Raw genomic sequence first — 26,231 nt, forward strand, 5'->3', positions numbered from 1 at the left:
TAACACAGGAGTGCTCGTTGGCTTCTGAGCACAGACACACTGCAGAATCATCATCTTCACCTCGGTAAATGAGAGCACAGGCGACAGTGGTGCTTATTCACCCTTTTGCCCACTTAAGCCCGACCAGATGTTTCAAGAGCAGTGACACAAATTTGATTTCGCTCTTCTAAACTAATTTGATGGCCCATCCCTGGGAGTGGAGCTAAAAGGGTGTCCGTTGATGCCAGGTATAATTGGATAGCGCGATAATGAGGTAGAACAGAGAGAGGAGATAACGGGGATATTCTCAGGGTTAGGACGGAATCACAAAAAAATGTATTTCTGATGGGCTCTTATGCAGCACTGCTCAATCATGCAATATGTGTGGAAAGAGAAAGACTCAGAATCCCGCAGTTATCAAGTCACCCCGGCAATTAAATTCTGTAACGATATCAACTAGTCGACCGGAGGAGGGTGAGATAAGAGAGCGGGAAGGAGAGCGAAAGAGGGAGAGCCACTGAAAGAGATTTTTTCACAATAGTGAATGCAGGCTGCGCTTTTATTACCGCAACCTGGGACATGGTGGGAGGAGAAGGTTGCAGGAAGGTTGCAGAAGAAGTTTAAAGGAAAAAGGATCAACATGACAAAGAAGTACCTGAAATCGGCCACTTCTATGGACAAATATGTGTCCACATGGGGTGAAAGGAAGCTAAGCAATACACACGCTGGCAAGGGGAATGGATGTAAGAAAAGAAGGGAAAAAAAACAAAGTGAGGACGAAATGAAAGGCCATGTTGGAGTTAGTGACCTGAAGGGGCACACAATCAAGCCTCAACCAAGCGGGAAGAACTAATTGCCTTCGTTTTTATAACTCAAATGGACCAATTAATAGCTAATTACCTAGTGTGCTAACGATCCAAGTCCTGATAAAAATGAGGAGGAGATCAGGCAGTTGAGTGGCTCTAGTGGCCCTCGAGTTTATCAATACTTTTGACTGATGCACGTCAAACCCATGAGCAGTGGATGTCAAAGAGAATATTTGCTGCTATTTCCAAGAGGAGCAAAAAGGAGTGTTGATTTTTTTTACTTCGACAAGTGGATAAAGAAATGCACTACAGCAAATCATTACAGCTCATTCCTGAGAGGGCTTGTCATCGCGGACTATTGATGGTTCTGGATAACAGTATGTCACTGAACCGATGCAGACAGAAAATACCATCAATATGGCGTACGTACATCTCAGAGCCTTCTGAACGCGTCGCAGCTTCATTGCCGTTCTGTATGCTGAGAACTTGATGTTGTTCAGATCCGCTAATGGAAGGAGAGCGAGAGAGAGAGAGAGAGAGAGAGAGAGAGAGAGAAAGGCAAAGATGAGAGAGATGAGAGACACAAATCCACCCTGCGCCACTTCACCCTGCCATCGAGGAATTAGACATTACTTTCTGTGCCCCTGTTTATCGCGTCCCTGCAGAAGTCGTTTGCAGTTCACTGTATTATTAATATGATATCTGCATGTGTATGTGCACACGCATGTACTCTTCCAGCTGAGCATGTGTTTTCAAAAGCGTGCCTGGTTCCCTCAGTAGCTCCCCGAGTCAGATCAGATTAACTGTAAAACCCACGATGTCGTTTAATCACAATTAATTAAAGGCTAAGCGAAAAGCAATCATGCTGCTGGCGAATTGGGCCTCATAGGTTAATGACAGAAGCAGTGTAGTCCCTAAGGCGCTGGAACCAGGTCCCTTAATGAGCTGCGTGACAAGGCATTCAAAGCAGAGCCTGGTGGTGCTGTGGCACGGGCGCCACTGCAACCTGGTGGGGGTCCTGCACGAGTGAGCACGATTGAGCACGAGGGCCCTGTGACTGCCTTCTCCCTTACCCAGAGCCTGGTACAGTTCTGTCATCTTTGGATGGTCCCAGCACGTTGTCTGCGCCTGATGGCTGACAGGAAAATGAAACAAAGGCAAAAGATTCCTTAAAACGGGGAAGAATAGAGGTGCACATTGTTTTTCAGGCCGGAGAGATCAAGGTAAGAATGGAGCACAAATGGGTTGAGGGAACAAAGATAGGCAGGTCGGGGAAAGACAGCAAACGGGGTGAGATGAAAGGGGAGTGAGAGGAAAGAAAAAGAAGGGCAAGAAGTAAAAAAAAAAGAAGAAAGAAAACACTAGCTATGGGCGATTGTTTAAGATAAGTGAAGAGATTTTACACTTAAAGAGTACCGACATGCATCAAACATGATCAGGGTTTCAAGCTCATTGAATATAGTTTCGTCACACTGCTGCTCAGCTGGAGATCGACTGAGCGGAACTCGAAAGGTTTTACTCAGAAGTGCTACATGAATTCCAGCTCCAGTACACACCAGAAATATAAATTTAGAGCACCACCTCCCTCTTCGACAAGCTCGGTAGGAGCATTCAGAAAATGGACTATCTATGATAATAGATCCAATGAAAAAGGAAAAGGACAAGCACAGCAGAATAAATGGGACTCCAATGCAAGAGGCACACCTGGATCCAGAAGTACTCTTGGTTTTACCTGCTCATTGATTGATTCACAGACGAGAGCAACATAGATACTACTCCCACCCTCACTGGAATCGTAAAATGTCCTATTAAGAACTGAGCACCAGTCAAACACAAGGCCCACGAGGCTGTGTTGCAAAAGACGTATAAAGTAGATACTGTATAAATGCTTGAACCACTACAAGACTACAAAAAAACAAACAACACTCTTTTTTCTCTGAAAAAAACGGGAGCTCCAAAGGTAAATGCTATTGATGGGGTAAATGGCCAGATTGCTCGGGCCAGACCGTGATCGCTTAATAGTTTCTCCCTCAATCGTTACGTATTTGCTCATTAACAAACATTTGGAGAACAAACAGATTGGTTTGTATTAAAGCCACACGGCTATCACAATGATTCTGACAAGCCAGTTATTTCTCCATATGATTATTCTCAGGTGGATTTATTCTGAATGACTAAATGCAACAATTTTGCAGTCTTGCAGTTGAAGGTGTTTTTTCCTCGGAGAGCATGACGCTGCCCACATCTCTGACTTTTTTATTGATTAATAAAAGACTCTGCGCTTGAGTCATTGATGGCCATATTTTACACTTGAAAGAACAAGGCATCTGATTTCTGTGCCAACAGACATGATGACAAGAGTGGGCGGTGGACATGGCTGCAGCTCAATTAGAAGGCGGTAAATGTGAGCCGATGGAAAATCCTTCCTGTGATCTACATGACAAGCATCAAGCGATTTGCTTGTGCAGCTTTCACGTTGACTGAAACTGACCTAGTTGGAGTCGAGACATCAGCCACGACTGATTGGTAAAATAACTTAATCTCACAAAGAACAAGATTCTACAAGTGAGGCTTTGTTTCTCTCTTCTCTGAAGATCAATACAAAGTCTCAGACGGCATCTATTCAGAAACTCACAATAAAATGCACTGCGGGAGTTAACACCTTGCACAAAAGATTAAAAAAAAAAAGCTTTGTGTCTTACACAGCTTCAGTTATGTCAATATGTCACCAAAATAATACATTACATCCACTTTCATCCAGACACTTAACCTGCAGTGATAAAAAATGAATGCATTCTTCCAATGCAGAGGCTCACCCTGAAGGTACACTTACTTGATGTAGTAGGGCACTTTGTTTGGGGAGATGGCACGCTCCCATGGTATCTGCACTGAACCTGTGCGAACACAGAGGGATTCGAAAATCAATTTTGGAATAGGCATGTCATGCATGAAAAGCCATTGTACCCACTGTCCCAGACAGCGTGTCCAGACAGCGCGTCCATTCAGACCGCCGTATAACAGAGCCGCTACGCCGTACAACAGATGTAGCAAAGCCAAAGAGACAACTCTATTGTGTGGGGTTTCCACAGAGTGTTGGTTCGTTTGGCACAATCTAATAGAATACGGGCGTGAGAGGAGTCGGCCAGACTGGGGGACTGCCTCATTGTAGCCGGTCTCCGAGCTGAACCACTGGGGGTTTCAGCTCAGGATGAAAGAGGACAGGCTGCACCACGAGAGGCAAGATGCAGACCGTAACCAACAACGCAGAGATGCAATGATCTACGTGCAAATGTACACACACACGCTGTCTGCTGTCCAAAACATTTCTCTCATGTAAATTAGACGGTCTAAATGGAACTATCTGTATCAATAAAGGTAAATGATAAAATTGTGATTTGACACAACGCAGACATGTTAAGTAAAATTACAATAACTCTCTTATCAAAACAGAAAGTTACTAATATAGTAATATATAATAATTTGTCAGTCTAATATGTCTTTGCATTTTAACATACATATATACATCAATGCAATGTTTTATCTTAAGCCTCACTTTGCAGAACTGCTTTCGAAAAACCTTCTTTTTCTTATTTAATTATTTTCTAACTTCTACAATATAAAATGAAATATTTTATTTTAAAAGTACAAAAGCCTCTCCTTGATCCACTAATGAATACAATGAAAAATGGAAACTTAGACGTCAACTTTGTTGGCTACAAGATTAAATTCTAATCTGTTACATTCCACTGAAGCGTAAATCTATAATCACACATAAGCATCATTTTCACCATTCCATATGCGTAATAACCCGCTGAACTCCACGCATGCTGGTGCATAAGCAACACACACAGACGTCGACCAGACGTTTCTGCAGGGCACAGTGGGCTGAGCTGGGAGTGGTGCAGTGCAATATAAGCCCCAGTGTGCCATCGCTGATCCAGCGTGACAGCAGTAAATCTGGACGGGGCTGGTGAGGACACTGGAGACACACAAGTGCACGCCACCACTTCAGAGTCGCCCGCGTGGTGGGCGCCGCAACAAGCAGCTTTTTCACCTCATCAGTTTAAAACTAAGCAAAGTGAATCACATCTCTGGCCCCCTGCTACCTCTCTGTGGCCTTTGAAGAGCAGCAGGTAAAAGAAGAGACAGAATTCACAAATATGTTTCTCTGCTCAAATGAGAGCGAGGGCTGTTGTGATGAACCTCACCGGGGATGCCCATCACCGCGCTGCGCTGGAGATGATGAAGACAGATGAGCAACGCCTGCCAGCTCCTCCTCTAACCCACACGATGCGACACACTACCCCGCACACATGCACACAACAATTTAAAGTCGTAGTACCACTAAACTGCGGTACAGCTACATCATCACTTTGCACGCACACCCACAAAAGTGTTTCTGTGTCCCTTCTGCTGCAACTATGTGGCCTGTGTTGTGGAGTGGATTGCGTTCCTATATCATGATGTTGTATTTACGTATGATTGTGTATGTCATATCTTCTGTGTAATATGACAAAAACAGTGTAAAGCACAGTTAGACTGCCAGGAAACCGTCAGAATGTGATAAAGAAGTTAAACCATTTCCTTTACATTTGCTGTACAAATAATCATAAGAACAATAACATATCTCAAACTGTAACTAACTTTGGAGCAAGTCCTCACCCAAGTCGTACGGTGCTTGTTTTAGCGATCTGAATTTCTTTTTCCTCACAGTGACATAAGATCCCTCAGGTAAGTGTGTGCAATTATGTGTCCTCACTTGTGTAGAGGAACAAGAAAAAGATTAGCTACTTTAAACACACATATACTGTATATACCTGATGTTTTTCTATAAACAAAATTGACTTATGCTCATAACTTTGCAGATTTATACGAAACTCAAATGTAACAGCCACTGCCACGATCCTAAACTAAAAGTCTTCGCCAAAAAGTTTACTAGACTTGGGTTTGTGGTCACCACAAGGAGGAGGAGCCCTCACAATGTGAGCGTGTTCACAGGTTACGGTCCCCACAACAGTACTGAAAAGAACCCCTCACACATGCACACTTTGAAGTTGCTGCCGCATGTTGCACCAGCCTGTACCATGCTGTGCCAAGACACCGTCTCAAACAGCAGAAGAGGGCTCTTACTTGAGAGGAAGTGCTGCGATCCAGGGCCAAAATCTCTATGTGCATCTTGGAGCTGCTTCAGCCGCTCTTCTATCGAACCCTGAGGATACACACAAACACACGCGCAAAGGTAAATCAAAGGGAACCATGCTGTTTGTCACTCCCCAAAAGAAACCCCCCACAATAGAAATGAGCACACACAGACCACCTGCATCTGCTCCATTAGTTAACTGCAGAATGTAAATTATGCTTTTTTTCCCCCCCTATGCTGCCCTGCTTAAAGGACTTTGAAAGCCTTTGAAGAGCAGCAGGTAGAAAAAGAAGACAGAGATTACAAAAAAGAAAAAGAAAAATATTTTCGCAGAAATGAGGACAGCAGCTCGTGATTTGTGGTGTCAGTGTGTGGAGCAGAGGGAAGGCTGCAATCTCACGTGTTGTGACGAAACCAAGTTTGTGCACCGCCTTTATAAAAACATTTTACAACAGTTATGTTTCCAACTAAATGGGATTTAGTGTATCTAATCCCGTTTTTATTTGAAATGGATTGGATTTGGCACATAAACCATTGGATGGATGTTGAAGTGTGTCCTCAAAACAATGAGAGGTAAATCCACTCGCTGTGGGGTAGAGACCGAGACAAATAGACACAGGGGTAGAGTGACAGCGACTTAGACATCGCCGAGGAGCGGAGGCAGTGTATCATAATGTGCATGATAATGTGTTAAAGTTCAATATTTTAAGTGCGCATTTCTCAGTGTACACACATCGTAGCACCCTCAGCAGAACATGAAAAATAATAGCAATCTGGAGCTGAAGGGTGATTTAAATCGGCTGAGACCAATATAGAGCATTGTCAATGTGCCGTGGAGATGTTGCTGCCAACTGTGTTTTGTTGTACAATCTATTTGTTGTACAGGCAATTTGGGCTGCCATAAGGAAGACAAATGACTAAATTATCCATGATCGACAAATATTAGCAAATCAAATTTAGAAATACAATTTCGCTCTCGACGGAACAGCCAAAATCAACAGGGCACAGGATGTTGAGGGGATTTAGCGTTCACCACTTTTAATTAAGAGAGAAGTGGGACACAGAGAGGGAGGCAAAGGAAAAGGTATCTCCATCCTGGTTTCTTATTTCTTGTCAAGCTGCCACGTCTGTGCATCTCATTGCATTGAAATTAATAAAATTGAAAAGAAGACACGGCAGATTGAGCCGGTCGTGAGCAAAGGCGGCTCAAAGGAGGCTGATATGATCCCCCCCAACACCTGTGTCTTGATGCGCCACTTTTTACTCCAGTGATATAACTGGAAAAGTCTGTGAAGAATCACAGATCTGGGAGATGAATATCTGCTGCATATTAAAAGTCTTAAGATATTCTACAGACTCCTGAATCAAAGGCCAGAGGACAGACCACCTAGTGTCTGCTTTCATCAGCATAATGCTGTAACTTTTGTTGCAATAGAGTATTATCTTAGTGAAACCTGACAGTAGAATGATTTCAATCTAATAGAACCTCCCAAATTCAGGTTTGACAACCAAATATAACAGAAAATGTACTTTACAACTTTTATCTACAAAGCAAACAAGTAGTAGCTTCATAACAAGGTAAAGCAAGAGACGCAAAGTACTAGACCGGCTTTGTGTTCTGAATAAAGTCAGTAACTAAATCGGGCAGCTGGCGTGTTTGAACAAAACCCAAAGACGAGCTGGCAAAGATGAACACCCAGCACACAAATTCAATACTGGAGGGAGAGTGTCAATCAACAAAGAGACATGATCAGGTGAGGGAGGTTGACATGAGTAGGAGTTGATGGGACGTCAGAAAAGATAAAGGAGGGACGAAAAGAAATAGAAAAAAAATAGTAGGCACAGCAGGAAGTTCAGATCGAAAGATTTTAGCAATCACTGCAAATTCACAGGGTGTCCTAACCCCTATAACAGAAAGAAAGTACTTTCAGATTTATTAATTATAACAGAAGGACGGTGGGCAACTGATAAGTAGAAATTAAGACTGACAGATGTTCCAATTTGTATGCAAGTTCAGTCCAGCCTACGCATTTGCAGGGGAAAATAAAAAAAAGTTATAATAGCTGCATCTGCACCAGACAAAGTACTTTGCAGGTTTTCAAGCAGAGACCACTTAGACTTGATCAGCCAAGACAAATGGCTGCCCTAAAAATGGATCAGCTCAGCCAGAAATAAACCTCACACGCCGGGGAGCCTATTGACAAGACAAATACACAAAGACAGACAGATATACAAAGACAGAGTTGTACACTTTAACACATGACCTCTGCATTGATTTATCGATACACTGAATAAAGTCACCAAATTGCATGTTTACCTCTGGATTGTAAGAGGAAGCAGGAGTATTCCTGGATCAACTTGGGGAGAAAAGCTCAAGAACTAGCCTTTATTTGCTTCAGTCAGTGTGGGGAACGGTAAATGTTTCTGGTCACTTCATGAATTGCACCAGTTTGGACCATTTCAGAGCCACGGAGGTGATATTAAAGCCGTAAAGAGTCAGGGTGCAGCAAGTGTACAAAGCGGGTGGTTGGACATTCATTTCTAAGAATTGTTCAAGTGACACTGAAATCGTCGTGTTTGGAGCAGAATACAGGCCGAGCTGAGGCAAGGCTGGAGTGGCAATTAAAGCATCATGTCAGGCAGCGGGAGAAGGTGCCATGAAGGTTATCTAATGGGAACGGTACATTTTCACATGAGAGCGCTGAAGGCTGAGTGGTTTCTGTTGTGCTTGCGGGAGCACTGCCATGTCGCTGATGGCCGTCACAGTCTGGGTCTGAAAAGCACTGCAGCTCCAGTAACGCTTGGCAGATAATGCATCCATACATTCGGCTGAGCATTGAGGAGAGCTCAGGTCAATGAGTCTGAGGCACTTTATTCTTAAACATTTCTAAAAGGCTTTAAGAGTAAGTGCCTTGAATTAATTGGAAAAAATGTCCTTCAGTTAAGTGTGTGGGTTGAAGCGTTGATTCATTCAATGTAATTCATTCATTCATCATTCATTTGTATAAAAAGGCCGACTGTATACTCACAGGGTAATTCATTAGACAAACTATAAAGACAGTGGGAGGGCCTTGTCTTTACTCTAAAGAGTTTCTGTTGTCAGTGTCATGAAAGCCACCTGCAGATTTTGGTCCTTGCAGAAAAACCTGCATTACATTTCTTCACACAGCTGCGTATTCATGTAATCACCGAGTTTACAACATCCCAGTTTTAATTTCACATGGGATGACTGGGAGGAGCCGTCATCTCATTATCGGGTTGATGAAATTAAATCGTGACATTCGGTGCATTGTCATGCTGGAAGGGGCAGTGAGAAGACGATAAACTCTGGTCGTACTCATTTAGCCCGTCATTTCAGAGGATGATTGATCGGTATTAAGGGACTCAAATGTGCCAAGAAAACTTCCTATAAAATGTGCTTTACGAGTGTATGTCTCTCTTTAAACCTCCAGTTCATGTTGCCTGAGTATAACAGTCAAGTAGTCATTTACCAGTTCCAATTAATCTTGAAAGTTTAAAGTTTTTTTTTTTTCTACGTCTTTTTTAACAAATGTTCTTCAATTTTGACACATAAGACATCAAGAGAATGCATATGCATTCCATTACCAGCTTGTTAATGTCAGCTGTCTGGGGCAGAAGGATGATGCCGTGCCATGCATTTAAATGCAAATGGTTGCTGCTGTATATGAGTCAAACAAAACAAAATGTTGTGCATGAAAATGAACCCTAATAAGCAGTTTAAAAAAAACCCCAAAAAAACATGTTAGGGTTTTGCGGCTGCTCAAGGCAGGCTTTGGTCTTAAAGTCACATTAAACCCAAAACAAACGACCTGTATAGTGTGTGGAAAACAACAACCATCCATCCTTTTATACCTGCGGGAGGACTTTAAAGAAAACAGCCTATGCATCATCCATCTTCCAGTACATCAGAGTTAAGGTCACAAGGAGCTGGAGCCAATCTCAGCTAACTTTGGGCAACAAACAAGCAGGACAGCCCTTCTGTCCGTAGAGATACAATCACAAGTCCACACCTACGGGAAATTCAGAATAGACAATTAACAGGACAAAAATTGTCTTTGGATGGGGGGAGAAAACCCAACAAGGCCTCAGTGGAACATGCAAACCCCATACAGTAAAAACACAGAATGAAACCTGAAAGTTATTTTTCTGTCCTAACCGATCCTTTACTGTGTCATCCGTTCCATAATTCTACACATCATCGACATGAAACAAAGCTTTACGTTCTGATTTTCTAATGTTAAAAGCCAAAAAGTCAAAAAGCTCTTTGAAAGGCAACGCATGGTCACACTGAGTAATTATCGGATTTAGATTTTGCTTTGTTTTTTTTCACTTTGCACTTAGTTAATCGATAAAAACAAACTCTTAACACTTCAAGATTTGAAAGCATTTCTACTGAGCTGCATCAGGTTACAATCTAACGTCACCTCAAAAAGCACATCAGTGTTAATAATTGTTTGAAACTCAACAAACACACACATTCCAAAAAAAACTCCAAACTTTTGTTTTGAATTTCCCTCTTGGTCTCTCAAGACACTCTTATCGTACCACTGAGGAGGATAAAAGCATCATTATTAGTGTCTTAAAATCTTAAAGTTCCATGCTTTTGGGAAACACGTGTTCAGCTGAAAAAGCTTAAATAAGTTCTTTCTCAAGACTTTGGTCTGACTAGAAATATAGTCTGACTGTTAATTATAGGCTGTTCAACACAATGTATGGATGTATGTATGTATGTGTATATATACAGTATATATATATATGGGGCTGATGAAATCTGTCGCTTTTCAGCAGTACTACATGCCTCGGCCCAGATTTCACAGTTTTCTGACTAAAACACAGATCTTTTTTGTTTCCTCAAAAACCCAATTGTTCTTTAGCTGATGTGCAGCCTTCATCTTTTTGTTGAAAGCATGAGTCACGAGCTACATTATTTTTGATATGAAGTAAAAATCAACTCACTATGATAAACTATATAATATGTTGATAGTTTTCCATACTGCAAACCCACCCAAATAATTAGCTAAATAATAGTCAAACTAAGTCCCACGCTGCCAAATTCACCACTGATTTCGACCTGCAAATACCCACTGAACATACCCAAACCACACACAACCACCATTTTTATTTTGTATACAATGCAGCCTAGTCTATTGTCCAACTGTCTCCAACTGAAAAAAAATCTGTCCACCAAAAGAGACCCGCAGTTTAAAAACCACTGGTAAAAGACATAAAGAGATAATAAATGTCTTTACTCTGAGGTGCATTCCAGGGCCGGGCAGACAATCAGGGCATATCCTGGTTCAAACTATAAATGTTTGAACCTTTAATACTCCCTGTGAGTTAACTGAGAGGACATAATTGCTGGATCAACGTATTGATCTACCCTCCGACTCTCCTCCTGACTGCCATCAAACCCTCTCAACAGACACCTGACCCTTTGCTCACCTGTGAAATCACATCATTGTCCTTAATGAGTTCAGAAAGATGTGAGTTAAAAAAATAAAACAGTCAGAAGTCAGAGGGGCGAGCGCCATAATGCTCACATAACACACACAGAATCGCTCTCCGATGCCCTCCTTGAATCTGACTGCAGCTGCTGACAATGTCAAATATGCAGCATGGGCCCCGCAGCAATGTCTACCTGAAGCACTTTCCATCTGCTGTTGAGATGCTCTAGGGCGCGTGCGTTCTCCATCGACAAATGGACATCAGAGATCGCCAGCTGGTGGGCAAGATCGTTGACGTGCTTCACCCCCTCCTTCACCTGGGTCAGCTCCTCCTTGAATAACTGCAGCAGAACGGGCGGGAGGGGAGGTGGACGGAAAAGATGAAGAAAATACATTAAAGGCAAAATAGAATAAAAATAGAATAGGCCAGATGAAGTGAGAGGGCAGTCCAGAAATATCAACTCAACTCAAGTAAAATAAAATAAGAGAGAAATCAATTTAAACTTGATTCAATATAGCTTTCAGCTGTTACGGTAACTTTGCGGCAGCCACTGTGTACACATCTAAAAATATAAAAGATGCAATGTAAAACCGAGGTCACCGAAACCACTCATGGTAAATTACATCTGTAAATCATCTCAAACCAGAAAAATAAACACAGGTACCCTGTAATAATTGAATGTAAAAGTGTGGGTGTTTATTTACCGATGCATTTGTCTTACTTGTATATTAAGTAAATATCAATTAAGATGATCATTTCGCACGGTTAGGTTTATGTGTTCAGTTGAAGTTATGTTGAGTGTGAAAACAGATGATTTCTTCTTACCAGCCACAAAATAACACTTGAAATAAAAAAGTTGCGATCGTATCATGACGTAGTAGTTTTCTTTTCACGTCTGGCTTGAAAACATATTCAGTATCTTCTATATTACCATGCTAGCCTATATATGTCCTACACATTTATTGTTGGATACATTAATCAACATATCATCATAATCATCACAAATCTGGTCTTGTAAAACATTTTAGTCTACTTCTTATGTTATTCTAAAAATATACTATCAATACTTAAATAAATGTTATATGTACACAGTCTAAAGTAGAGAAGTGAACAAAATAACAAGAAGCAAAGTCTCAACACCGGGATTAATGTTCATTTAAAAACAATTCACTTGAGCCCATTAAACTGTAATTAAAACAAAAATGCGCTGAAATTAAGTCAAATCAAAGCATCGGGATCGCTGTGATGAATGACCAAATATAGCTGGAATTATTTAAAAAGCCAAAAAGAATAAACACCCAACAGTTTTTCCACAGTGCAATGATGTGAAATTCACAAAATGTTCTGCTGGCTACAGTAAACGACGCCAACGCAGCCAGGCAACAAAAACAACCATTAGAAAGCTCAAACAACAATCATGGGTACAGAAGTAAAAACAAGCCAAGACATTGTCATTTATTACTGGAGTTAGGTAGATTTTACAGTAACTGTACTTTACTTGTTTTATTTCCTGTTGACTTCTTACTTTCAGTTCCTACATTTGTCTGTACTGTCTCTTCTTTAGGTCTGAGTGTGAATCAGAACTATGGACTGACGGAAGCAGTCCTCCATACTGAAACTGCAAAAAATGAATGAATTTAACAGAGATCAGGTATCAGTAGTAGTTGAATGCCAGAAATCTCTATCTCCGTTTCAACAATCAAAACTTTAAATTATTTGTTTAATACACAATATATGCTTTTGATTGTTTTTAATGCTTTTGATTATTTTAACCTATAAAATAATCTAGTTTCTGATTCAAACTTGTGACAACACGTTCAAACATAATCTGTCGTTCATGATTAAGCTTGTCCTTTAGAATCGGTGTGATTAATAGGAAAACATAGAAGTCTGTCTTTAAATCTTAATATTTAATATTGACAGGGATAGTGATCACTGATTGATCACTGATCGCCTCTTACTCTCAGCTTCTCCACAATTGTGATCAAATATTAAGAACTGTGGCATTACTGACAAACAACGTTCAAATTATTTTAACCTTTTTACTTGATTACATTTGAGAATCTGTATTTGTTTTCCTTTATCAATGAGTTTTGTTTATGAGGTCTGGACACCTCAACAGTCCCTCTTGATTGTTGTCCTCCCACATTGATAGAATCTCCACAAAGGGCATAAACATAAAAGATAAAAGAAAAGAAAACTTATCACAGGATTTGTTGTGTATTTGTTCACTGCTTTTCTCTTGTATGTGTAAAACATCTATCAGAATCAAAACATTGTGACCCGCACTTTGATCATTCATTAATGCTTTCATACCGAGGGATTCATCCACTAATTGATGTAGAAAGTAGTAATTAGTTGCCGCTGCACATAAAAATAATAATGCCTTATGTGGGTTTTTCATTGTGATTCCACATGTCAGCTTCTGTGTGCACATCAGTGGTTAAGCGTACCAGAGTGACTGTTGGAGCACATATAAGGCCAACTGACAAGACCGCCTTCAAGAATGAGCGGAACATGTGACACTTGTGACAGAACGGAGCCCAAACAGTGATATGATTATGGTGACGTGGCATCACTGGTGTAATGAATGCTGTCATACAATTACAGGGAGCGGCGGCGGTGGCGGCGCTCGGCACTCCATAATGACGAAACCAATGACCCGCCATTTGTTCAACAACATCTATTCAGCGGAGGATTGTAACCTCTGCCATCTCGTCGCGTCATTCTGAAGCGTTACGTCCTTGTCATCATCCGTCAGATCACAGCCACTCCGACAGGCAGGTGTACACCAGCAACCAAAACAGGCACTTTAAAGCAAAAACAGCCCGATAGAGATCGCAGCTGCGCACGAGTAACATAGCATTGCTGTGTTTTTGTGATAAAAGTAAATAAATAAAAAATTGCAATAACAGGCTGCTCGGAGGAGACAATTAGGTTATTCCAAAGGTAAAGCAATTTATATCAAGTTTCATGTTGACATGTCTGCATACGGACATCTGTGCGCCTGAGATAAAGAGAATAAACAGACAGAATGAGAGTGCGTGCACCGCAGTGTGATGTGTGTGTCTCTACCTTGGTCGCGTCTATGTGGTCCTGCAGAGAGTCGATGAAGAGGTCTCCCACCGGCTCCCAGGCGTCCCTCACGCCCTCCGCCTGCTCCAGGGCCCCCGCAAGCTCATCCATGGCTGCTTGGATCTGAAGAAGACGCTCCAACGTCCTCTCCATGTGTCTGGAAATGCAATTCATTGGCGTTACCTGCCATTTAAATCTGGTGGCAAATGTGAGCAAAAGTCCCAGTTTATCGAAAGCTACAAGATGTTCTGTTTTAAGTCGTCAGTTCACAATTGCTATTGTTCATTATTAGTATAAATACCTTATTTCTGTAATTAATGTTTTCCACTATGAAATAACACAATATTACAACTTTCTACAGTACTGTGGAACCGACTGATTACTATTGTCAAATTTCAGACGCATCAAAAAGTACTAAAGTGTTTTTTCGGCAATCAAACTTTTTTGTAGGCGAAAACAGATGGCAAGTGACTGACTGTCCTGTTCCCTCAGAGGCTAGTAGGTTTAGCATTAACCATGCTTAACCCGCTTGAACCGAAACATTTGCAGCTCTTAAATAAAGATCATCCCGTATTATCATATCTTCAGGAGCTGCCTGCTGCTGTGTGCATGGCGGCAGTTTATCTTGCCTGCTCTGTCGCTGCCTATTTTTGCTCTAAATTACCTCGAGAATCTAAGTGTTGCGCCAAGTTTAGCAAGATTACTGAAAATGATTTCCAGCGGAGCCAAATCTTCAGTCAGTAAGTAGCAGTTGGCTGTCTTAAAAGTCACTAAATGACTCAATCACATCATTTGCATAATTGACCAGGCGTATGTAATCGTTATGGACGCTGTGCAAAAGTGCAATAATGGTTGTGAAAGAGGTGGAAGAGACAAAAAAGTGACTTAGCAGCAATTATATCTCCACAATTTGATTCATTTTGATGCAATATGATTCATTAGTGGACATTTTTTGACTGCAGCAGCTCTAACAAAATTCTCAATTAACACAACAAAAAGTTGATTCACCCGTCACTAATTACTACACTTGTCGTAAGAGAGTGTGAAACTCTTTAAACATAGTGCCAAAATTGCTAAGTTGGCAACACTGATTGTATCCCACTCATGACAGCATGAGAGGTGAAAATCCTGCAGAGATGACAACTTTATTAATGACTTATTGACTAAAGCAAAGAACAAAAGATATGTGCACCAACTTTGACTTCCAGCTAACTGACATAACGCCCAACTGCACCTAGTGATGTTTGACTCGCATGGTGCAGACAGCTCAGATCATTTATCACAAACTAACTAACTGCACACCATTAAGACATCTTAAGACACTTACAGGAGCAACTTTTTCAAGTAACCATTTTTTTTTTTTTTTGTCCAAGAACTAGTAAAGTAACTGTAACTAGTATTCAGCAGCTTCATCCTGCTGTCTGCCAGGTGATAGAAACTTTAATATGTGAGATGTACGGCTGCTACGGATCAAAACAAACACCTGCTGTGTGAATAACTGAATACCACTGTAACACTTCTACTTTTGCGGTAAGGGAGAGAGCGACACGGTGAAGTGAAAGAGCTGTTTTCATGTTGCTTCCCGTGCCGTTGTTGGAGCTGCTGTCTCCCTCCATCCTGCTCATCCATCCAACAGTTTGAACACCAGCAGCATCCAAATAATTCACTAAACTCCTGCTTGTGGAAGGAGTTCCGAATCAATCCTGAACAAACTCTGTCATCCTGAAAATAACATGCAAGTTGTCTGACAACAGGTTCCGCTTTAATTGTCTACAGTGTCTGTGAAGCATTATTGGAGATGTCTGCGGCGTTCTGCATGCCTGTAGTGTGTCTTTGCTTCTCTAATGCCGTTTCTTCTCAGAGTAATTAGTTCATACATCCATTTCTTTGAAGAACAGATTGCATGTAGATTATAGGACATCTTCCTACGACTAACTTGATTCAGCTCAACCTAATGAGTGAATCACTAATTGGACTGACCCACGCAGTGCTGTCATCTCGGCTAATGTGCCACAACAACGCTGCAATAATACAGCTGTGTGCACGCCAATATGACAGACCTGCCTGAGGGAATTAATTCAAGTGTTTCCCATGTGGCCATTTAATTGTTGTAACTCGTAAGGTAACGCAGCTAATTTCTGAATAAATACCTAATAATTGTATTAAATCACTAATTATCAGCAAGTTGCATAACACGAGTATTAATACTAAGGACGGGTAATGAAGATAGAAAAAATTATTAAAATAGATATACATTTGAAACAAAAAAGGGTTGAAGACTCTTTATTTTTTTCATTTTTCCATATTTATGACATCGTTAAATTCAGGCATATGTATTTATTTATTTATGAGCTACTACTACCAGAGTACAAAATCCCAAAAGAGAAATCCTTGATGAGCTTCTTAGAGAAATCATCAGTATCAAATCAGTCCTTCTGAAGGAAAAATTACTTATGTGAGTGGCATTTTATCAAGTTTGATATTGTAATTTTTTTTACTATGTGGGCCTTGATTTATGTGCAACCTTTTACTGTTGTATGCTGTGAAGATAAATCTGTGGGTTTGAGAGAGGATTAATGGAGCCGATTTGAAGAAAACACACAAAAAAAAAAAAAAGTTCGTCTGCATTAATTTGTAGTCTTCTAATCTTGCGCTGATCTCTTGGGGCCGCAATTAATTATTCAAATAACAGCAAGTTCAAAGTGTGAACGTATCTTTGGTGAATCCTATAACAAGTCATACATATCTGAAAAATGCGACAAGATGTCAGATAAGAGCATTACAGTATATTTTTCCTTGAAATGTGGCGGACTAAACTTGAAAGGATTTTTTTTTCATTCAGAAGCCACACCTAATCTTCACGGGTTGCTTTGAAAAGAAAAAAAAGAGTGGGGGGGGGGGGGGGGGGGGGGTCTGACCTGTGGCGGTCCACACAGCGGGCCGTCAGTTTCTCCCACAGGTCGCTCGTCACATTCGCCTGTTTCCATACCGAGCGGCTCACGTTCAAGATCCGCCGGCGAGGAGACACCTCTGTGGAGCGTGGGAGAGGTCAGAGAGGGCCAAGCAGTGCACAAACATTAAAGTGGAAAGAAGACAAAAATAAATAAATAAATAACAGTGAAAAGAAGAGCAGGGGGTTAGACTTCACTCGAGAACAGAACCATTGTTTGAGAAGGATGGTGTACCGGAACACAATGAAGGGGAAGAGGGAAAGAGATGGTGGTGGTGGTGGTGGTGGTGGGGGGGGAAACAAGTTTGAGAGCACAGTGAGGTAGATTGCTTCAGTATTTCCCCGGTGAGCACCCGGAACTGAGAGCCAAACATCACAAAGAGAACGTGAAGGTGGAGAAACAGACAATCAGGGGGTAATATTGATCTAAGCAGATGGTACCGGAGAGCCGCTGAACTGGACCTAATTGGTCCCGATCCGGATACTTTCCCCTTAACTCAGTGTGGCACAGGAGGACGGATCACTGCTAATAACCACTAATGGAAGATTTCACCTGCATGGTTTCCACCAAATGAAACTCTGGGGTTCTGCTGAGGGGGGGGGTTGTGAATATGACATTTCGGCTGGCGCAGCAGTTGGCACAGAGTTTGGAGGGAGCAGACCTTTTCCATCAGTCAGGGTCTCCTCTGGCTCCTGGAAGGGGTGCTGAGCCAGAAAGGCCTGGGCGGACTCCAAGACGGAGTAGATGAAGGGCCCGCGAGACTTGACATCCTCCATGAACGCCTGCAGGGAGACGGAGAGTTAGGAATAAACGACGCCGCCGAATTTAAATTCCTCCAAGGGGTGCAAAGAAGTTTGTGGGGCGAGTTGCATGAGATGTACTGAGCAGTGCTATAACTAATTGTTCAAAAATAACATTTTAATAGACAACAATTCCCATCAAATAACGTGTAATGCATATCGAAAAATTGCAATCATGGGCCGATTCAAGCATCCATTATATTACTGCAAATTGAATTTCATTGGGTTTTGAATTTCTTCATATCTGCTGCTTTATAGCAAGCCCTCGGGGAAAATTTTGATTATCCTCTTTCACAGTTTACACTAAACAGTGTTTTCAAAGAATTGATAAAACAATCTCAACATTATTTGATGATGAGAACATTCAGACACGGCCAACTGGGAATTGAAACGGCACTAATCAACTTATATCAAACACTTCTGAGTTCATTAACTACCAACTGCCCTCAAAGAACAGAAAATAAACATGGAAGTGGGCTGGCAAGTGTAAGTATATTCAGTGATTTCTCAAAGAATCTACAAAAAGGAGAAAACATAAATGGCCGTCATCACAACATGAAGGACTAACAATATTAGTTTATCTGTCGTAAAATAAAAAGAAATGTATATCTTCATACTTATAATACGACTCTCTGAAGGAGTTTTGTTTTTATGTATTGTGGAAACATATGTTGTGCAAAGCCCCTCAGGCTAACTTCTATTTTGAGGCTGTAGAAATAAACCTGACATGACTTGGCTCATATTTGTTGGTGCTGTCCAGTGTTTCACAACATGTCCAGGCTGCTATCAGGAGTAAAACAACAACAACAACAACTTGTGTTATCATGTTGCAGTGATGATTTTAAAAATTTTTTGGGGAGGCTGATAAAAGACGTGACGTGTTACCACAGTGTGACTTTCATGTTGAAGTTTGCCAAAACCCGCAATTGGGTAACTGACCGGCCGCTTGCAATTCACTAACCAGACCCACGATGCAATAGGTGGTTCAAAAGCTGCTGGGGCCCAAAGTAGTTGTTAACTGTACCTGCTCATGCTTGAAATATCAGGATTTCAGAGGCAATTTTCACTCTCAAAGCTTCACACTTTTGATCTCATTTACCCACAAACTCAAACTCTAATGGTGACGGAGCAGTTATGTAAGTTGCCAACAAAAGTATTGAGGCCACCCGAGGTATAATGTCTTACTGAATAAGATGTCGGCACTTTGACGAGTAGATTTAGGTATAGAGGAACTGAATCTGCGATTAGCCGACATCTCTTTCCATTACCTGAGCTATTGGCCCCTGGGTAGCAATGGCTCTGGGTAACAGTTTTAAAAGATATGTATTCATTTCAATCACCTAGGGCGGTTTTGACATGTCTTTAAGAAATACATATCAGTAATATTTCTACTTTTTTGACAAATCCTTTATATTAAATACATTGCTAACAGGGTGATGGCGCAAATTATCGAGAGGTTACGTTTCACTGAGCTGCCTTCAGGAGCTATGACATTGTGTTTCTAGAGTAATTTGGCTCTTGAGCTGCGCACCAATCTATCTACGTCTATGAGAGAAGGAATGAGACGGTGGTTATATGGAGAGAGGCCACAGACCAAAGTGTGCTACAAGACATGCTTGGTGACATTAAATGCGATTTTAATAAATGCGATTTTAAAATGTAATTTTAAAATCACATTTTGACAAATGTTATTCTAAGGGGGCTAAATAAGTTAACTTCATAGCTGCTGTCAAGCCTGCAGAAAAGGATAACATATTTTATCTCAAAAGAATCAAATGTTTTAATAACAGATTCTAATAATCCCAGGGAATTGTCTCACTTGTTAACCTTGTTTTTGTCTTCAGGCTAAAAACTGTAGTCAAAAGCAGTTCAAAGATTATTTCAAAAATGTTATCCCCCTGTGATGCTGTGATATTATGTGTTATAAATAAAGACTAAAAAAGACTTAACATCACCAATCATTACACAACTTTTTCCTGCCAAGAATTCAACTATCCTAAATCTTTCAGTTAGATCTGAATCAAGCACGGCCTTGTGAAGTCAGACCCGAGACGTAGCACGCATGCACAGACATACATACACCGAACACATGTGCAGACAAAACCATTTGTCTGGCAGCAGAACAACAAATTACATGGCTGTCTGCTCTGCTCAGAGTCGGCCACAGTAAGAGACCAAATCTGGAGGGAGCGCTGGTTGTCGATCCTCCGAACGCAGAAGGGCCAATTAATTCATGCTCCACTTGTCTACGTATGCAAATGGAAGACAAGAAGCTCGGCGTGAAAGAAAATACACACAGCCACAGCATATATATGAACCATAACCCTGTACTTCAGCACTGGGGAGAAAACCCGAGCGTCCCCGGGGGCATGAAGAAAGCCAGTGTGTCAAACTTCTCCTTTCTTCTACACTAATCTTTGTTCTGTATAAAACATACTGCAGGTGTGAGAATTAATGCCAAGGATATTCCCTCTCTTCAAAGTAATTTATTTAGGTGAAGCCAGCTTCCTCAATCCTCTTACGCTATAAAGAGATTACAATTTCAGCTAAAAATCTACAGTGCTGGCTGGAATTAGCGGCGTTGCGAACCACGGCAGTGACAGTGTTTCAGTGCCTATTAAAAAGTCCAGGACCAGAGCCCGGGAGGCCTGATAACGCCCGGTGAGCAGAGTTAAATAGAAAACCCCCAAATGAAACGCCAGCAAACACCAGCCAGCACCGAGCAAACATGCAAAAGTGTGTAACAACAGGGGGCTGCAGCGCGAGATAAGATTCCCAGCAGTCAGAGGAGAAAGCTCGCCGTCCCCCTCCTCTCGCTCTCTCACACTCTTTCTCCAATTGGAGAATTTCCCGCTCAACCTCACTTCCTTTCCTTTGCCCTCTTCTCATCCTCGCGAGGTCTCTATTCTCTCCATCCTCTCTTTAGCTGCTTTACTGCCCAAAGAGGAGCTGAGCCACGGATTCTCTGAGCCAGCTGTCACGTTAAAACTTTAATTCCAGCTAAATTTCACACTCAGAGGCTTCATCTTTGGTTCAAGGAACATTAAGAGCGAAGCCTTCAGATCAGATTAAGATACATTATGCATTCAAAAAAAAAAAAAAAAACATATGGGGAGGAAATAGCTTCATTGACATGGTCTAAACATGTTGATGGCTTTACTTTTACGTCTCCCTCTGGAATGCTTCCTCTCAATGTGCCTGTGACAACTGAGAGGAGAAATTTTCATTTTGTTTTCTCCTCTGCAGCTGGTACAGACACACAAAATTCCTCCCACCGCCGAGATACTCACTCTCCCCAACATCCAAACACACACATCCATTCACTCCCACCCTGACAAAAAAAGAAAAAAGCATCGCAGCCCTTCTATTACCACCTGAAATGCTTTGCATCAAGAGCCAAGACTTGTGCATATACACACGCACGCACGCACGCACGCACGCACGCACGCACGCACGCACGCACGCACGCACGCACGCACGCACACACACACACACGCACACAGTATATGGACATGCACACACGTACAAAAACACACAGATGCATAACTACGCTCACACAGCGACATCAGAGTAAATCCACTTAAGATCAATAATTCACATTTTTTAAAACACTTTAATTCTCCATAGAAAACTGGGATACAATTTCCCTCTTTGCTTTGTCGGAAAAGTTTTAGAACGACCAGGCGCTCGGGAAGCAGAAGCGTCACAGATTATAAAGACATGCTGAAAATGGGACATTTGAGAAGAGAGGAGAGGAGTGAAGCAGAGGAGAAGAGAGGAGAGGAGAGGAGAGGAGAGGAGAGGAGAGGAGAGGAGAGGAGAGGAGAGGAGAGGTAAATAGAGGGAGCAACAGCTTTAGCGTTAAAGGATTAAAACAGGCACATGAGAAAGTTGAGAGTGTTCCAAGAAGGAGCAAGTACAGATGCTTTGGAGGAGACAGAAGTGAAGCGTAGTGTGAGGTGGAACACTTTCTTTTTTTTTTTTTTCCCACATGTATGCATGTTGGGCTGATTTCCTGGTGCACTGTCAATACAAGTCTCCTTTCAGACACACTGCACAAACTGACAGCACAGAAAATTGGAAAGAGGCTGGAAGCTGTGCTGTAGTTACAGAAGCAATTACAAGTGTGTATAATGTGGGCGACTGTGTTGTGTGTGTGCATGCATGCGCGTGTGCATGTCTACAGTGGGTCACATTATTCACTTTTCAAGATCAGAATGGAATCTTTATTTTTTAATCAAACATAATAAAAAAACTAATTTTGTTTAGTCCTTCCTAATTGAAATACTTATTTTATGAGCTGAATTTCAATTTTATTCTAAACAGTTCTATTTAATGATATTTATATAAGTTCATAAGGATTTCATGTAAGTTGTGGCTCCTGTTTTGTTATATTATGTATATATATTTTGTTACGCACGCACGCACGCACACGAGTTCATGAGCCTCCCCCGACACTATGCACTCTGGGCCAAATTACATGTCAATTAAAAAGATTTCAGTGCAGAAACTTTACTCCTTAAAGACATCTCGGGGTTTCTGTGGCTGTCCCACCAGTGCGTATCATTAGTACAAAGGAAAGTCATTTATTTTCTTATGATTGGTCCAACAAGGAGCTCCCGACGTAACACTGAAACTCTCAACCATGCATTATGCTGGCTTGTCAGATTGAAGCAGTCCGACTTAGAAGGGATTTCCACTCTTCCTTGTATTTCAGAAATCACTGAAGTCGTATTTGGTTCAAAAGTTTACAAACTCACTTCAGCACCACAAGGGAGCTCTTCTCTTCTGGAATCGACTAAAGTCACATTGAAATGTGTCTCTTTTCATTGCCGCTCGGCAGGAGCAGGACGAGGCGGCAGTATGGAAGGAAAAGAAGCCCACAAATCCAGCTTATCTGATGGGACACCGAACCACTCGCAGGCCACCTCAGAGGTATAATCTCTCCAGAGGATCCGAGGCAGACCCTGGACTTTCTCTCCAGCAGGTCCAGCCTCTTCTGTGAATTTCCTGACACAGATGACTGAACCACCTCAGCTTGCTCTTTTTACTATACAGTAGTGGCAGCTTTTCCTTTGAGCTTCTCCTGAATGATCTCACTTCATCAGGAAGAATGAGGACACTTGTATCTGAAATCTTAGTTTAACATAATGTTCATGACCCTGGGTGACAACAGCAAGCGTACACAAAGACTGGATTACTGCAGCTCCATGTGGCCAAACCAACTCAAGATCTTTTTCTTGTTGGCTATGTTGCATGTCTTCAGGTAGACTAACCGTACAAACCAGACTGAAATCCTGGAGGTTTTCCTCAGCAGAAAAAAAAAAGAAAAGCACTCCATGCAGGTGTGCAGAGCCTTTAAAGAACCCAGTCAGACAAAACCATCTCATTTAGCTGAATGTGTACAGAGGGATGAACATGGGAACCAGACGGTAAAAGGATTAAAGTCTATCAAGTGGTTAAAAAAAGCAGAATCCCACAAATACACACATTTTGTCTTCATGTATTCGTGCTTAAGCGGAGACTCACAAAAGGAGACTAATCTTAAAAGTTTCAGGCACAAGGTGGTTTGGCCAACTTGCTCCTAAATTATTGAGGTTTCAAATCCCCAAGGACATCGGCTAAACTATAATAATACATAGCATGAAAGTGTAAAGATCTTCATGTTACTCCTGATGTATCGCTGCATGACTCAATGTATAATTTTCAAATCCACCTCAACATTTCTTTTATTGTATTTTTCTATATATTTGGTAGAAGCAGTGTGAAACTCTGCATCGGCTCTTCAATTGTCGAAGTGAAATATATTCTTAACATGCTGTTAAAGGTCTAAATTGTCCCAATGATTAATGTTTAACTGAACAAAAGAATCTGTCGAGTGACTCTCATCGAAGATGTGTAAGAAAAACGTCTCCACTGGTAATCCTGACAGGAAGAGTTAATGGACAACATTTCAATTGAACTCCCATCTCTGGCGCTCCTGGCTCTCCTTGACAGCAAGCTGACAACCAGTAATTTAGGTGAAATTATGATCCCAGTTGCTTTGTCCTTGGCATGACAAAGAAAACATTCATTGCACAAGCGAACGCGTACAAATCAATAAAAAGTCACGGCGTCAGTAAGATTGTTTGCAATTTTTCCCTCCAAAAGCAAACTACAAATCACTAAACCATTCAGGGATCACTTAACATCTCAGATGTTAACATCTCAACATGTTAAGGACCCTTAATGTCCTCAGAACCTTTATGTCCCAAGTGTCTGAGGACATTAAGGGTCCTCAGACACTGAAGACTCTTAATGTCTGAAACTTCAATAATGACAAAGAAAATGATAAATGGGTTTGAATGCTATCATTTTATACCTTGTGAAGACTAACTGAGGCCTTTATCATGTGCAACTGGAAGCATAAAGTCCACAAAGAGCTAATGCCTAAATTAATTCAGAGGTTACGAGGAGACCAAAGTCATTTTATCCATTTGGAGCTCATTTTAATTGTAAATGCTTTGTAGCTGCTGTATGAAGTCAAAATGAAATTAAAACTGTAATAAAATTAGCAGCTATGATTCTGATAAGTCTTTGTGGCAGAAGTGCTTTATTCAACTGGGGGTTATAGAGGCCATCTGATGCCACCATAGTCAATACCAGCTGACAATGGCGACACACATTCATTCCTATGCACGAATCAACCTAATAAAGACGTCTCGGAACTTGTGGAGAAGAAACCCACAGGGAGAACATGCAGACTCCAAATAGAATGGTTTGTAATGCTTGCTGTTGAACCGGTTGAGGAGTGCTTAACCATGTGTTGAACAGGGAGAAACATTTTACATTCGGAAAAACATTTTCGTGCTTTGAAGTAAATCCAAATTCAGTCAGGTCAAGTGAAACTACCGTAACTCCTAATTTCATTAAGTTATCGATGAAACAGCAGCTGGAGCACGGATACTGTCTTTTGATCCCGAAATGGACATCTGATTAAATAAAAGGGTTTGTACATAAATTAATTTAATCCATTATGTGAAAGAAAGAGAGTTTCCAAAGCAAGGTTATGGAAGGATAAACTCAAACAAGAATGTTTTTTTGGAGCATAACAGAGCTATGGAGCCATAACGCATCAGATGAGAATAAAAAATGACTTTCCTTTCAGGATTATTGAGATTTGAAATGTGACTAAGTGACTTACTACTCGAAGAAGTCATGTTGACTTTATTCTGTTCTGTGGCAATCCCGGCGCACACTGCAGTGCACCGAGCGAGCGCTGCTTCCATCAATAGTATCAATGACACCTAAACTAAGAGAAAGTTCCTGCTATCTCATATTGACCAGGACTAGACTATAAACTCTGTTTAGATCAATACCTGTGATATCTCCAACAAAAGCCATCTGCAAACATAGAGCTTGCTATGCTGCTCTTTGTCTCCTGCAAAAAAAACCTATTCTAGAAACATTAAGGAAAAGCAGACATGCTGACTGTCGTCAAGCAGGAGAAGGAGAAAAAAACAGTGTTGAAAAAAAAATCTCCCATCAAAATCATTGGCCTTCTACTCCAAGTCTTCACGCACACTGCGCTGATCATAGCTTATGACCTTGATCACAGCCCCAGATCCATTCTTCACTTCACTGCCACACAGACACACATACAGGGCTTTAAGGCTAAAAGAGGACGTCTATGATGTATTGTACCTCCTTGTATATATAAATCTAAATGTGTAGAATAAATATTACATTGCAGATCGTGGGATTTGAGGTAAATGTGTTACCTTTGAGATGAAAAGGTAGCGATATAAGATTACCTGGTGGAACTCCCTCTGGTGCTGCACGGCTCCAACGTCGCCTCCTATGGGCAGCTGCTCCGACAGCTCCTCGTCCTTGGCTGTCAGCCATTCGATGATCTCCTGCAGGGAGAGCTGCAGCTTCCCGCTGTTATCGGAGAAGGCCTCGAGCCGCACCCTGCCAACACACACACACACACACACACACACACACACGCACGCACGCACGCACGCACGCACGC

General features: G+C 41.5%; 1 protein-coding gene across 1 annotated transcript in view; it reads right to left on the reverse strand.

Moving 5' to 3' along the window:
* The window catches only part of drp2 (dystrophin related protein 2), a 172,776-nt gene that overhangs the window by 31,011 nt on the left and 115,534 nt on the right, over window positions 1-26,231 (reverse strand). Inside the window, exons 4-12 of the mRNA XM_080466036.1 lie at window positions 26,011-26,167; window positions 18,079-18,199; window positions 17,385-17,496; window positions 14,467-14,623; window positions 11,585-11,731; window positions 5,916-5,994; window positions 3,619-3,679; window positions 1,859-1,920; window positions 1,216-1,290 (exon numbers count right to left, since the gene is read on the reverse strand). Of these exons, the coding sequence (XP_080322162.1) occupies window positions 1,216-1,290; window positions 1,859-1,920; window positions 3,619-3,679; window positions 5,916-5,994; window positions 11,585-11,731; window positions 14,467-14,623; window positions 17,385-17,496; window positions 18,079-18,199; window positions 26,011-26,167 (971 nt within the window). The remainder of the gene's footprint in view (window positions 1-1,215; window positions 1,291-1,858; window positions 1,921-3,618; window positions 3,680-5,915; window positions 5,995-11,584; window positions 11,732-14,466; window positions 14,624-17,384; window positions 17,497-18,078; window positions 18,200-26,010; window positions 26,168-26,231) is intronic.

The sequence above is a fragment of the Lipophrys pholis genome (assembly GCF_963383615.2).
Source record: "Lipophrys pholis genome assembly, chromosome: 6".
NCBI lineage: Eukaryota > Metazoa > Chordata > Actinopteri > Blenniiformes > Blenniidae > Lipophrys > Lipophrys pholis.